Source organism: Lepeophtheirus salmonis, chromosome 1 (genome assembly GCF_016086655.4).
Source record: "Lepeophtheirus salmonis chromosome 1, UVic_Lsal_1.4, whole genome shotgun sequence".
In the NCBI taxonomy this organism is placed as follows: Eukaryota; Metazoa; Arthropoda; class Copepoda; order Siphonostomatoida; family Caligidae; genus Lepeophtheirus; species Lepeophtheirus salmonis.
The window spans coordinates 38,305,110-38,321,178 of record NC_052131.2 but is presented as its reverse complement, the minus strand read 5'-3'; the positions used below and the strand labels follow the sequence as shown (position 1 = coordinate 38,321,178).

General features: G+C 31.4%; 1 protein-coding gene and 1 long non-coding RNA gene across 2 annotated transcripts in view; one reads left to right on the top strand and one right to left on the bottom strand.

Annotated features, from left to right (window-relative positions):
* Nucleotides 1-1,753: 1,753 nt before the first annotated feature.
* LOC121118289 (uncharacterized) overlaps nucleotides 1,754-16,069 on the top strand; it is a 38,442-nt gene continuing 24,126 nt past the window's right edge. The window contains exons 1-2 of the mRNA XM_040712868.2: nucleotides 1,754-2,026; nucleotides 9,759-9,834. Of these exons, the coding sequence (XP_040568802.1) occupies nucleotides 9,799-9,834 (36 nt within the window). The 5' untranslated portion in view covers nucleotides 1,754-2,026; nucleotides 9,759-9,798. The remainder of the gene's footprint in view (nucleotides 2,027-9,758; nucleotides 9,835-16,069) is intronic.
* The window catches only part of LOC121118349 (uncharacterized), a 147,934-nt gene continuing 144,312 nt past the window's right edge, over nucleotides 12,448-16,069 (bottom strand). The window contains exon 6 of the long non-coding RNA XR_011782799.1: nucleotides 12,448-12,916. This is a non-coding gene — a long non-coding RNA (uncharacterized lncRNA). The remainder of the gene's footprint in view (nucleotides 12,917-16,069) is intronic.

Here is a 16,069-nt window from a genome sequence, read left to right as displayed (position 1 = left end):
ATTACTGCATATTAACAGACTCAAGGACAGCTTTGTGATCCTAAACAGTCGAAATATTTTTTTGTTACCCATACTTTTGAGAATATTCTTTGATTGAGGAACTTTGTTTTGAAAATGCCTTCATTTCTAAGAAGATTGTTTCACCTCTATTAAATTTTAATTACCAACAGAGGTGGGAAAAAAGTCCTTTTACAGCAAGAACAAATCGATGCTCAACTCCTTGTTCCCATGTCCACGTCCTGAGAATATTTTCATCGAGCTCAGTTCAAGTCCTCATTAAAGTAAAATATACTTTAATAAGTATAACCTTATATCCAAGGGGAAAAATTGAAATAACACTCGAGTCCAAGTCGAGTCGCAAGTCTTAGCTTTCGAGTCCAAGTCGGCCCTTGGATGAAATGATTAAGCTGAGTTTAACGTCTTCAAAATATGGACTCGAGTCCAAGTCGAATCGCAAATATTGAGTACAAGTCCCCACCTCTGATTACCAATTATACGCTATTTATATCATTTTATTTTGATAAATTAAAGCTACGTATATACAAGTAATATGTATAACTGTGTACTTATAATGTGTCAAGGCAGAATACAATTATTAATTAAACTCATATAGTCAATAACTACAACAACATTTATAATATATCGACCATCTAAAAAATATTCAATTATTGCATTATCATTTAATTAGAAGTCTACTCCAAGATCATTATTTTAATCATCTTTATCTAATTTTCGAGTTGCAACTTGTACAATTTGCTTCGTATAACTTGTACAAGTTTTTTAATTATAAAGTTGTGTGTCTTCACTTTACGACAAACTATGATTTTCATCATTGTGATCAAAAATGAGGAATTTATGAGACTTTCAAAGAAAGATCCATTTTTCGTCATATTTTTTTTTGTATTTAGAAGGCATTTCCTCCGATTACAGAAAAAAAAATGCATATAATTAAACCTACAAATCATATTTCATGTTTTTTGGATATTTCAAAGCGTAAAATAACACCAATGTATTTAGATTTTGTAAAAAAATATATTTTTTAAAGCACTTTGACGACTATAAAAGTAGATATTTCGGTATGTAATAGTCATTTTCATGTTTCTTGAGGTACAATCAATGAAAAGCAAGCCATTTCAATCCAATAGCAAAAAAAAAAAATATTGACTTGCGTTATACATCTCATTTTTGAGTTGCAAATTGTTCAATTTGCTGATTGTACAAGTTACAACTTGTACAAAATCCCAACTTTTACTCAACATTCATACATATTTTCTTAAAGCGAGAAGAAATATTTTGTGTAGGACTAGGAATTTTTTTTTTTTATATTTGATCAATTTTGACACTTTTTATTTGAGTAAAAGCAAAATAACGTGTTGTCGTTTATAGATAGACATAAAAAAATGATTAATAGTTGATTTGGACAACAACAGCATTAAGTATAGGTGCATAGTTTATGGGCGACTTCATAAGTGTACACAAGGCCGTTCCATCATCTAAATGATGTCTGAGGCAGGAGAAGAAGCATCATGGACCCCCTGAAGTGAGTACAAAATATAAAATAATAATAAAAAACAGCAGCCTTTATTGTATCACAGGCAATAGTTATTAATATTTTGAGCAGTACCTATGGATAGGGACCGAGTGTATGGGCAGACGTACGGGCGTGCGTGTAGAGAAGCACACGGCAGCTGGTTTCATCGGTTTTTGTGTTTCATACACACTATAGAAGCTCCTCCCGAATTTATTTTTATTTAGTTATTTTTTGAGTTCTATTAATAAATAAGTGTTTTACAGGGTCTGAGCAAAAGTCAAGTGTGTGTTTATACAGTTCTTAATTAGTTTGTGGGCTCATTGTTTGCAAATTTGTATCGAGATTGTAATCCGTGAAGAAAATGAAAAAAAAAGAAGTGATTTTAGTATACTAAAATTATATAAAATTCAGTGAATAAACCAACAACAGGAGTTGTCTCAAAGACAGGAGATTCCTATTATTCATTGAGCCGCCCAAAAACAAGAGGATTTGATTGTAAGTGATTCTTGGATCTCCTTTCTGGGTCCAATTTGAAAGGCTCTATTTGTGGTTTAAGAGTGATTCTCTCTGAATTTGGATCTATTTGACTTGTTTTCATTTCTAATTCCTGCTTCAATATTTTTCTTTGTGATGTAAAAGTAATTCGGCTATAATTTTGGGTCTCCTTTATGGGACCAACATTGATATTTCTATTGTTAAATGAGTTTTTTGAGGTTAAATTTCGGGATTTTTATGAATTGTTCCCATATATGGGTCCAGCTTTGATATTTCTATTCGTGGCTTAAGAGTGATTCTGTTTGAATTTTGAGTCTTATTTATGGGGCCTACATTGATATTACTATTCGTCGTATAAAAGGGATTCTGCTTAAATCTTGGGTCTATTTGACTAATAAAATGTTCTCATTTTGGACCTAATTTTGTAAAAAAGTGAATCTGTTATATCTTTGAGCCTATTTAAAACAGTAAACAGTTCTCATTTTTAGTTCCACTTCGTATATAAGTAAAACCACTGAAACTTTGGGTATTATTAATTATGGTTGATTTTTATCATTCATGTGAATTCGGTGTGATCTATTCATACTACTAAAACTTGATGTCGTTTCTTTGATACTTGATAAGTTTTTAAATCTTGGGTTTTTTAAATCCTGATATTTCTCTATTTATAAAATTAAGTCAATTTGAACTTTGCCTTTGACTTGAGCGGATTTGTGATAGTCCAGTTTCGATATTTCTATTCAATGCGTGTAATTGAGAGTTATTTTCCTATTTCTGGCTCTCTGATCCTGCCTTCCCCTCCTCAAAACCATCTTAAACAAACACACTACGACACATATTGCCTATTATCCACGATCTTAGAGATGTATAAATATCATAATCTCTCCGAATTGTTTACTATCAAAAAGAAGAGAGATTATCGCCTTCATTCCTGCCTCTGCCTCCTCTTAAACAGTCTCAAAAGATGTGGAGAAAAAAACAACAATATTACTAATTGATCTATTGCCAAGGAAACTCCAACGGTTATTAAATATACAATTGATACTTAAACAATCACCAAATAAAGTCAACTACTACTCAAGAAGGCATCTAAACCGAAAAAAGTCCATTCAATATACACAGTGCCATAATCACTGTTTTGTTATAAGGGGGCTTATTTTAGAGAGAATCTGGTGGATGACTCAACATTAATAGAGTCCATAAATACTACCAGATGTGAGGATTTTGACTTTAGACTACTTGCGACTCCACTTAAGTATATATTTTGAAGACTTGGAACTTCACTTGATCTCACAATCAAATATACGAGACTGCTTTACTTGGACTCAAACGGTAAGACTTGGGAGGTCACTTGGGGTCGAAAGATGAACTCCAGAAAGAATCTTAATCCTATGAAGCCACATATACCATAATTAGAGATTTATAAAAAAAAAACAACTTAAAATAACTCGAAATGGACTTGTGAGCAAAACCTTTAGACTCCACTTTTACTCGTAGGCTTTTCCCCATCTTTGAACACTCCAATTCCTACTGTGATTACAGTCTTGTATAAATATTATACTTGGAGAAGGGGAAATGTCCGTATTTGGGGGTGTTTAAATTTACTCTTCCTTTTAAATTGTACAAGCAAATTATACAATTATAACCCCACACACTTAAAAATGTGCTCGTTTTCATCTCTGTAAGGATGATGCAGAGGTCATCAACCCATTATTTACTCAATTATTTGATTAGTAATACAATTTCTTAATTCTCTGTTATCATACTTGTTATTTGATGAACATTCCAAAAATGGACGCTCAAAAGAAAAGGAAAAGGAAACAGAGAGAGAAAGAAAAAAGGGAGAAAAGGAGAAAAAAAGAAGGAAAAAAGAGAGAACTTCCCCCCACCACTCTGTTCTTCTCCTATTATGCGAGCCTGACGACGCTAAAAAACTCTCTGTCGACCAATAAAAAAAGGGGAAAAATTATTATTAATTTTAATTTGTATTCAAACTCCGCCCACTCTATATTTATATACATATATTATTGCTCAAATGTGTGCTAAAATACTAGCAAAATAATATACATTTTTTATTTTTTACAAAAGCGGACATACGCCTATTTCTCACACCTCTTTTATTTGCTGGTATTTGAGGGGCTATTTGGTATTTTTTAATTATATGATGTTATAAAGGCTCAAATACCTCTTTTTGAGCGACATATTGACCTGAAAAATGGTTTCTTTCACTACTAATATAAAGTACTATAACCACACTGATGCAAGTCATTGTTTACGTGGAAAATGATTTTCAAAAAAAAAAGATGGGGGAAAAAAGACAAAAATATTATTTTTTTATTATCCATGATTGTTGTGTGTTTAAAATGTTAATAGTGAGTAAATAATGGAGATATTAACCCACTAACTAAGATGAAATTATTGGATTAATATGTCGCATCCTTACCTTTATAACATCTCACAACCTTTCCGTCATAAGGACACAATAGTGAACTCAAAATCAGTTGGTGGGGCTGTTATCGATCCTTAACAATGCCCCAAATTTGCATTTGCCCTCTAAAAGGCATTCTTTTCATTAATCTTATAGCCAAGTATCTCAGTTTACTATTTGAATTAGTTAAGCCTCTTTAAACCCGTAAAAATTTGCCATTATTCTGCATTTAGGTCAAATTAATGTATAAATTAGGCTCATTCAAGTTATAGTAGATTGATTTTTGATAACGTCATTGGTTGATATCTATGAGCAGTGGTGTTTTTATCATAGATATCTAATAAACCTATTTATATATATAATTATATAAGGGTATAGATATTTTTGGGGTTAACCTCCCTCCTCAAAAGATCAAAGCTAGAAATGTCCCTCTCCATGAGGATGTAATTTATCAAAGATTGTTTCAACAGGACGGATTTTTCGTTAGATTCGTAAGAGTCCTTAAAATTTATAACGGTACCAGACGTGTCATTAAATTTTTATAGTAATTAACCAATTTTTTCATTAGCTATTAGTGTTGGATGTGTCTAAAAAAACTAAAAATTCCACAGTCCTAACATACAGTCCTAATAAAATTTGTCAGTCCTACCTGACCGTAAGTTATGCCCTGGGAAGTTTAGCCCTCATACATATATTATAGCATTAATGTATCTTCCACTTATAATTTAAGGTCTTCCTTAACTTCAACTTGAAGTCCTTTGTAATTAATTATGAAACTATAGGATATGAGTAATTAATATGAAATAACTGTTGTTTCTTATTATAATGAATTCGAACCGTATGATATGTTCTATTTTAAAATATATTAAAACTGAATTAAATGCACTCATTTTACACTACTGAATGCAAAAATGCATTACAAATAACTTCAATTGGGGGGAAGACTAAAATTAAATCTTAAATTATATGTAGAAGATACATTTATGCTACAATATATGTATGAGGGCGGAAATTTGCAGGGCGAAACTTCTCAGGACAGAACTTCCCATGGCGAAATCGCCCAGGGCGTAACATCCTAGAACCTTACCTGACTTATCTTTATCGGTGTTTCATAGTAACTAAAATAGCTTAAATACCGTAGTTACTAGTCTCTTTAGCTGATCAACATAACTTATTTCAAATAGACCAGATAAATGACGCTTAAAGTAGGAGGTGTGTGACTAAAACTTATAATTTTACGTTATACCGTAGAGTGAAAGACCGTTGAATGGTAAAAAAGATCGGACCAATGAAAAAAGACTGAATGAGGTTGAGCCTCACAGCATCGTATTAAGGACGGTACAAGTAGCCAATTTTGACACATAAATATAATTTCCAACAAATTAAAATGATTGGTACCAAACCAAAAATGGCTTGAGGCAACTCCAACTTTGTCAAAGTCAATTGCTTGATTCTCACCATGAGAAAAGCTATTTGAGCAAAGATATACAAACATTGTCTCAAAAACGGAACAGTCTACTGCATATTTACAATAAATGGGTTAAAGTCAGGAAGGATGTTTTTTTAAATACACATATACAGTATAAAAAGCCGGTATGACCTTGGAGGAAAAAATAAAATAAAATGATGAGGCAAATGAAAATGCAAAAAAAAATCACTGAGATCTGATGACGTCATGCTGAGATGATGCAGTAAGAACATAGAAGAAGAACACGAAAGCCGAAGAAGGAGCAACAGTTTTTGCTATAAATATGTGATGACTCGTCATGAAATTCCACTTTTCACTCACCATCATTATTACCTCAATGACTCGACGTCATGACAGACTGGCTGACACACAACTAGTTACTACCACAAAAATCATTTCTATGACTCTTTAAAGGGACATGGAGAAATGACAGAAATTCAAATACATAATGTTGCATTTGCTTTATTGGTGATGTGGTTCTCAAGATATGTCTCGGTCTTGTTCCTGTCTTGACCTATCAAATTCTTTGGTTTGTTTTACTGTTGAGCAAGACCAAAGTAATTTGATTAAGATTTTTGTAGTATTTTCCATTTAAAAAAATATTTTTTTCAATAGATTTCGAGGGCGGAAATTCCTGATCTCGAACAGGCAATGTCTCAGTTTCGTTGTCAAGATCAAGACTAAAGCAACTTGATTAAACATTTACTTAGTTTAAAAACTAAATACCGTAGAAACCCTTGGTTTGAGCCCTAAAAGACCTTATCTTGAACCTACAATATCTCGGTTTAGTTTCGTGATCAAGACCAAAGCAACCGTGAATATTAAGAAAATTCTTCTTGTCTCAATCCCTGAAAGTTTTATTCTTATTTTGCTCTCATTGTCATGACCAATGCCAAAGCAACTATTTAGTGTAGAAAACCAGAATTCGACAGCTCCAATACTCATACTCATATTGGGAGTTTGACGCAAAGTGACGAAGAACTTAAACAAAACTTCAGAATCTGACTAAGATCGCCTTAAATATTGAAAAAAAGTTCGTGCATTGGTCATTTATTTAGTGAGTGAAAAATAGCTTTAGTTATTGAGGAATTTAACTTGCTACAAATACAATTTATGTATTTCCAGAAAACCCTCAGTTATTTACAGCACATGGACCGAGAGTGCTTTACAATTACAAAGAATTAACTCTGAGCCTATTTATCTGAAATCTTTGTATAAAAAACGCAGCGTTAGTGTAAAAAGATTGATGGTTGAGAAAGGATTAATCCGTTATTTATTTTGGTGAAAATTGATTCGGAACTCAATTACATTACTTCTTTAAGCTTTTTTTTTTGAAAAGAATTGGCATCGAGTCGTACCGGATTAAAATTTTACTTGGCCTTGATCATTTCATGGTTTGAAACAAAGTGGTCTCGACCACAATATTATATAGTATTTACAACAAAGTATTGGACTTGAAGCATAATGAAACAGTTCTTATTTCTTGACAAAAAATAAAAAAAACATTGCTGTGTTCTTAGTGGACTTCAGTAATCCAATTAATTAATTAACCTTATTTGAAGAATAATAGTCTTTTGATATGTTGTTTCCACAAGTCATTGGTTTGATGATGCAAAAAGAAAAAGAACAAACGTGAATCAAGCCTTTGAAAAATTTCACGAAAAGTCAATTTTATTTTTTGTAGTCCATTGTCTTGGAACAATGCTTATATGTATATCCAAGTATATACAAAAAAGCCACCACAGATTCTTAGTATTATTTGAGACTATTAAATAAAGAGCAAATTTGGTAAGACACATATCTATGACCATGAACAAAAAACAAAAACGAGATGGATCGATCCCCTTTGTTTACTTTTTGTTAACCCTTGTTCAACTTCATATTTTGAATAATCTGCACTTTCTCTCCGTGAAAATCCATTATGAATAAAGAATTATTTAACTTCAAAATTAGATGTATTGGCAACAAAAAATTTGATATTAAAGGAAGAGTCCGAATCGGACTAAAAATACTTTAAATATAATTAAAATTTATATTTAAAAATTTCTTCGCCAGATTAAGGCTTACAAAATTCAAATATTCATATATCCAAACTAAAAAAATTAGAATCAAAAATCAAAAAAATACAGATATATAACATTACGTGCAAATTTGCTTTTAAACTAACAACTGGCTCGTTTTTTTTTTTTTTTTTTTTTTCTTTGATTTTGAGTATTTTCTATTAAGTTCGAAAAGGTCTTGACATGTTTGATGAATCATATCAGAGCCCAAGCCCCAAGCAGCCTCGATCGCCCTAGGGATCTTCAATTCGAACGTTCTATATCTTGCCACCGCCAAAATTATAAAGCACCAATATCCTCTACAAGCACGGGATTTCCCACTGTTATACTCTTTGCTAGGTCATTCTTAACACTTAATAAAGCATTCGCTATCGACCTAGCTTTAGGAGTACTTTAAAATGATAAATCAAATTTCTATAGCTTTAATTAGGTCTAAATACAGAATAATGAAATACTTTACTATAATACTAGTCAAAATGATGCCTTATAAAGGGGGGTTGCAAATTTGGGACTTTTATCGAGGATCTATAACATGAATATGACGAGATCAATGTTAAGTCAGATATTAAGGATGAAAATACTCTTATGTAGAGTTGAGTATTTTGTATTGAAAAAACTAGATTTAAAAATTAGAAAAGGAAAAAAGGACGTTGCACGTCCTCATTCTTCATTTTTATTCATTATTTAATAAGTCGTAGTGATATTCACGCACCTGATGTGGTAACCCACTTTTATTATTATCATATATTCAAATAATATAAGCGGGGAGTAGTGTTGTGGCCGTCTTTATTTAGGAATGAAAAATGTAGTCCCGTCCAGTTCAGTCTTGGTCCAATCCAATTCAGTTCTGCATATCAGTTCTAAAGACATATAAATTTCGGTCATAGTTGACACCCCTTTACATTATTTCTTCTTTGTTTAATCAGTTCTAGTACTTACAGTCGGAAGAACAGGTAGGACCGGTCCTAAGACTGGACAGAAATTAACCAAACAAATAAGGACCAACATAACACTACCTACTGGTATGTTAAAAAAAACCGAAATCTAAAATTAACGTGATCAACCGCACAATCTTGAAAATATTTTGGAGAGCAGCACAGCTGCCATGACGTTTCATTAGATTAGCTGCGAGTACCTATAAGATAAAGGGAATATTCACAAATCCCAGTCCGCCTTAAACTTATTACTACTCAACAAATCCCTAGCGTCACCCTTCGTCTTTCAAGCTTTAATGACTACTTTATACCTATATTTTTCTTTTCAAGCGGTTCTCATACGAATGACAACAGCTTTGGTTAATATGAAAATCATGTTCAAGTTGCAATGAGAAAAAGAGTTCAATCTTTTATTGTCATTTTTTAAATTAAACTTATAACATATAGTAACTAGAGCACGTTTTGAATTACGTCTATAATGAGCTCATTTTTCTCTATTATATTCGTTTCCTAAGATCTGTTATTTACATGGAAAAGGCATACTTCAAACAAAAATCAACCATGCAGTTAAGTCTCTGCCCTTTATTTTTTAGCCTCATCACACTTGCATATTTTATGCATCACAACCAAGCAGCCTTATCATCACTCACATAGTCATCTCAGCATTACTCAGCATTATACTGTACTTTTTTTATAAAGAAAAATTTCTTGAGTCATTTATAAAGAACTGCAACTTTTATTTTCCTTGATTTTTCATACATTGATCATAATGAGTTCTCAAGGTCAATATATGAAATAATATTATTTTTTGGTTATTAATAACTTATATTTTGTCTTTCAGAATTCGTGAAGGGATTATACTCCTATAGTCACGGAAGAGCATGCTTAGGACGGCTCACCATGAACGTTCCTTGCAGGTAAAATAATATATATTTTTTATTACACATTTTTCAATATACGACCCGTTATTTTATTCTTCAACTAATTATCTATCATTTCTGTGAATAAATCTTTTAAAAGCACCTGCAAATTGCACTCAAAGATTGGTAAAATTATCGATCTCTATAAAAGTATAAAATAGGCTACATTTGAATGGCCATAGCAGAACTAAACAAAGTCTCATATATCAAATAAAGGGTTCCAACAACAGCTAAAAATCTTTGTTCAATCCATCCCATAAATTAGAGCATAAAGCCTATAATTGATCCAAATTAGTCAATTAAATAATAGGGAGTTTAAATTAATGAAGTAAAGGAATAAATTGAGAGTCAGTCATTTTTTAAAATTTTTGTTTATGATTACTCTTGTGTTGACATACACCATAATAATATGTACTTGTGAAAAGTGAAATTAAAGAAAAATTAATATCAACAAAGAATAGAGTTGTAAAAATATGGCCTATTGGTATTTGAAAATAAAAATAAACCGAAAATTTGAAGAATGCCCGGGAGAAGGGCAGTTAAGCTGACCCCCACAACCTGGTTCTCCAACTCTCCCTATATGAACCCTATGGATTACTACCAATTGAATCAAGAGCATTGACTCCTTGAAGCCCTCCATCATCAAGTACTGGGACAAAGTCTCCTCCGCAGATGTGGTCAAGGCATGCAAACTCTATAGGCCTCGTATCGAGAGACTGATTGGCGCAGATGGCGGACATGTTGAATGATTTTTTTTCATTTGTATTATTAGAACTTGTAAATAAAATTTCAAACCTCCACTTGCTTCCATTATTGATCAGAATGCAGTTAAAGTTGGTCCGAATTTAACAGAACGATCCTGATTAGTAGCAAGTAGTTATGAGAGGGCAAGGAATCAAATAAACACAAATCCCTTTCCGTTATCTCAATAATTCAAGAACAATTAATGATAACAGCTTTGCAAATAAAATAAAAATATTGGTCAGATAGGTAACTCCAAAAAGTATCACATTTTTTAATCGTCCTATTTCTTACAACTCAAATTGTGAAGCCCATAACTGTTCGAAATAGGTCAATGAAATAATGAGATTTTTATATGTATAACCAAAGTAGAACAATACATTTCAAGATTACTTTTGCAGTGGTGTCTACAGGATTATATTTGGGTTTTGGTTTGGTTTTGAAAAAAAATAGAAAATAAAATTTTTGGAAAAAAATAGAAAATAAAATTTGTGGAAAAAATTCAAACAACTGTTCACCTAAAAATTTTATTTGTTGGGAAAAAAAAATCTAAAAGTTTCACTGTTCAGTTTTTGGAGAAAAATTTCAAAAATTTATTGCTATTGATAGAATTTTTTTTTTACTAAAGTTACAAAAATTGAACTTCGAATATTACATTTGTTCGAAAAAAATTTCAAAAATCCACAGCTGTTTAAAAAAAAATATATATATATAAAAGTTTTATAGAAAAATTTCAAAAATCTTAAGCTATTCACAGAAAAGGAAATTTTTTCAAAAAAAATAGAAAAACTAAATTAAATTTCAAATATTAAATTTTCTATTAAAAAGCAAAGATTCCTTTTTTTGGGGGGGAGGGGGGAGAGAGGAAGTTATAGTCCCTCCAGCAAACTCTCTGCAGACGCTTCTGTTTTTGTTGACGAATCTACTTTTGAAAAGTTAAATGGAAAATCATATCAACAAGTACCGTTCTCATGATATTATATATTTTATGAACAGTAATGTATAAATATGCCCATATATAAAAGATAAACAGAAATGAAAGTGGTAACCCTGACAATTTGAAGAACGTTTGGGAGCCGATCATTTTAGCTGTTATGACAGGGACGTTCACAAGCTGTGGGCTAAAGAAGCTAGAAAATTTAATATCTGATTTATTTTTCCAAAAAATTTAACTTTTTCTGAATAACTATAGATTTTTGAAATTTTTCATACAAAAATTTAATATTTGAAATGTTTTGTCAAAAAAAATTTTAATTAAAAATTCCATTTTTCCATTTTTTTTCTAAAAATTTAATTTTTCGTGAATAACTATGGAATTTTGATTTTTTCCCCCAAACATTTCATATTTGAACTTCATTTTTTGAAATTTTTTCCCAAAAATGAAATATATCAAAAAAAAAAAATCCTAAAAAATTTAATTTTTCAAATTTATTTCCTAAGATTTTTAGTTTTTTATTCAAAAAAAAATTCAAAAAACAAGCCCCCACCCCAAAAAAAAAAAATATTATATTAGATCAGCCGCAAACATTTCTTAGAGAAATGAAACAAATAAAAATTCCACCTGTATATAGAAAGGAAATATAGGCTGGATTTAATCCTATCCTAAATTATGCTCCTAGTTCAACAAGAACTCTCTCGTAAACCATCATCGTTACTCTCCCTATTTCATGAACACACACAGAATATTTATAGTTAAATAGTAGCAGCTTTGGAAAACCTAGTTCTTATTACCAAAAAGGGACAGCGGCATTAGAGATTACCGCTGTCCCTTCTTGGACATATTTTATAAAACTTTGTTTATGAATATAATATATTTTAAATAAATTCACATTTATTACTCGGAATAATTGATAACAACTTCACGCAACCTCCCATTTCTATTCCTACTATATGGATCTTACTTATAAGGGTGTCTCACTGTGAATGAAAACCAATATTGCACATTGATAAAGAAAATATGCATAACTACATAGCAATGTAGAGAAAATTATAATCATAAAAATGGTAGATCAAATGCTTACTCAGCACTTTACATCACTTCTCTTTGTCAATTCCCAAAAGTCTATTTATGAGATTCTAACTATTTTATGTACATATATGTATCAGGGATAACTTTTTATGATGTGCAGAGGAACTACTACAACTACTGCGAGGAGTAGAGGCGATAATAATGTAACAGAAAAATAAACAAATACATAAAAGTAAAAAATAAAAGTTAGTTGAAACACGAAAAGTTGCACCATCATTCCGAAAAGAGAATCCACGGATCTGTAATTAATACATAATAATATGTAGTTTATACAAGGTGAACGAACCAATATGGCATCTTTCCAAGATTCTGGAAAATAAAAATATTAAAAATAAATCCACCAGAGCCTCGTTTCGGATCAGTGAATGATGCATTCATCCAATCCCTTTTACTTCTTGTAAAAGTACTTCTTTTCTATGAATGTATTGATATAACGACATTATTCCACTACTTATATAAAAGTGTACAGATTATGTATTTTTTGTCAGATGTGGATTTTTTATTTATTATATATGTAGTGTTCTGGCTAAACATCGAGTGACTAAACACGAATGAGCTCATATTAAACCCGATAACTTTTTAAAAAAAGGTTCAGATAGTATATTTTTTCATAACTGGCTAACTTTAATTCATTAATATTATTTTTTTAAGAGAGGCCACTCCTTCCATATACCAACATTGTCTATGATCAGGGCGTCCACAGAAGGTGGGCTGGAGAGGGGGGGCTGAAGCCCCTACAAAATTAAGGTTTTTTTTATGAACAGCTGTGGATTTTGGATTTTTCTTTGTGAATAGGTATGAATTTAAAAAAAATAAAAAATTATGCGAATAGCTATAGATTTTGGAAATCTTTCTCCAAAAAATTAATATTTGAAATTTCATTTTTGTAATATTTTTCAAAAAAATTAATTTTTTTGTGATCAGCTGTAGATTTTTGAAATTTTTTCCCAAAAAATTAATTTTTTTGTGAACTATCTGTGTAGTTTTGATTTTTTCTGGAAAAATCTAATATTTTTATTAGTGAACTACCAAATGATATTGGGCATTTTATCATTGATCCTTTGGGAAGAGGAAAGGTTCAGCAATACAATAATGATGACGTTCTACTCACTTCCCGAGGGCTGTACACACAGACCCACAAATCCCCTGGTTCCCAAAATCTTCATGGATTATAATTTATATTATCTACACAATCCTGTAAAAACAGTTGTTTAATACAGAAAATCAAATAGGTATTTTCTACTGCGGAATTTTCTGCTCTTGCATCAGAAAAGTAGCTCTAAAATTGAATTTGATTTTAACCCCCCTTAATATTAGGGGTATACTCAATGATGAAACTCCAGTGTAGGATGGTCATGTAAAAAAAAGAGAAACCGAAAATCAAGATGGTAACCCTGACAATTTGTTTTGGAGGAGAGAAATAATAATGCTCATGACATTTCTTTAGATAAGCTACAATCAGCTGTTAGTAGGGAGGAAGGCGAAAAGGATATAAATAATCAAATTTTCTAGAATTACTCCTTTATCGGTGCCCAATTCTACTTTGAGTCCAAGAAGAACTTATAATTATATATCCACAATAAATTCATCAAGGTTATGCTCCCTCTTTTATGTGCACACACGAATGTCCAATCTGGATTTGAAAATAATGGAATCTATTTAGGAAAGGATGTTCCTTACTCAGGAATTAAATAATAAGGACAACTGCTAAGGAAAAGAAGTCATTTTTCAGATTACCAATTTCATAAAAAGGGGTCAGACAAAAAATACTCGGTATCCCCGGGGCCAAAGGGAGCCTAGACAACCAGGTAATTTTTTGTTCATTATTTACCACCCTATTAATAATGGTATGTCATCCAATGTGACTCTAATAACAAACCCCTGATTAGAACACTGTATAATATATGGGTATCCATTTACGTAAGCATCAAATTCAATGACGTCATAACTTAATTAATATTTTGAGCAATTTAATATTAAATCCCATCAGGAATTCACCCTGACTGATTCTTGGAATCATTGCATTTCTTTATTGTTTTTGTGTGTTTTGTTATTTTTGCTCATGTGGGCTTCTAAGAATAAACGCATTCATTGAGGTACTGAGTTTGGAACAACCCTAATTTGGAAAATGTTTCTGAAAATAACAATAATAACAATATTAAATAAAGATGCTTAGTCATATTTGAAAGAAAGAAAAAGAAAATTATTTCTTTTTTTCTTCTTTCTAATGGAACCTTTTCATACTTTGTTAGAAACAAAAACGAATAATTATTATTATTGACTTTTATACGATGTACATATATACTAGGTACATGGAAGAACCATGGAACGACTTTTTGTTGGCTTCAAGTTTCGTCTCTTTTCTATTATTTTTCTTCCTCTGCTTCTTGAGAGATTGGAATGTTCGAAAAACAAACAAATTTCGAGGTGTTTTTTTGTCACTTCCCCCCTCTCGTCTCCTATCCCATGATAAAATAATAAGTAAACATGTCTCATATTTTCTACTAACGCCATGTATTTTATGTATTTAACCCCCCCCCCCCTTATTAAACGATTGTTATAATTAACTCTAATGTGGCCGAGAGTGGAGAACGTTCGTACTCCCTTGTTGACTATAACAATGACGTCAGACTCATTTTCGCGGTCACTTTTATATTTCCACTTCTTTTTCAAAAAATATTATGAAGAATAGACGCCATATTTGATCGTATTGTATTAATAATAATAATACTCAAAATGGGACTCGATCCCTTCCCTATTTTTATGAGTGAATAACACAATAAGAATATGTATGTATGGTTGTTGTAGTAATAGAAGGAATAAACAAAAGAAAGAGACGCCATTGTGTTTTATGTATGTACTCTCTGATAATAATAAAATAATTTATTAAAAAATAATATGTTGTTGCAATCAAGTCTTTATATGTAGCTAGGTTGATTTGAAAGAGTGGAGTCCAGTAGTGTTACTGAATTATAGTTTTTGTTTAGGTATATTTGGTTATGTTTATTTTACGTATTGATTTGTTTCTGTAATCAAGTATTTGGAGACTGCTTTCACAAATTGCGGGCAATTAATAGTAATGGTGACTGAATTAGGGTAGGAAGTATTTTAATAGGTGTACCTACTTTTTTCATTCATTGGCTTTTGAACCGTTGGTCGTAGACGTTGTTGCTTTAGAAGTATAAATCGACTGGTAGTATGTCGTGACTTCTATCGGATCCAATCAAGTCTTTATAGATTGGTTTTACTCATGGCCTGATTGTCTGTTGTTAGTGAAGCCTAGCCAATTTCGCATTATTTTATTCAAAATGGCTGCTATTGGAGTTACCCTGGTAGATGTTAGAGATTCAGTATTGTATTGCTACATTGGTTGGTGAAGCATTGCCATTTTTGCCTTATTTTATTCAAAATGGCTGCTATTGGACTCAGCATTGTAGATGGGGGCAGAAAATCTGAATTGCA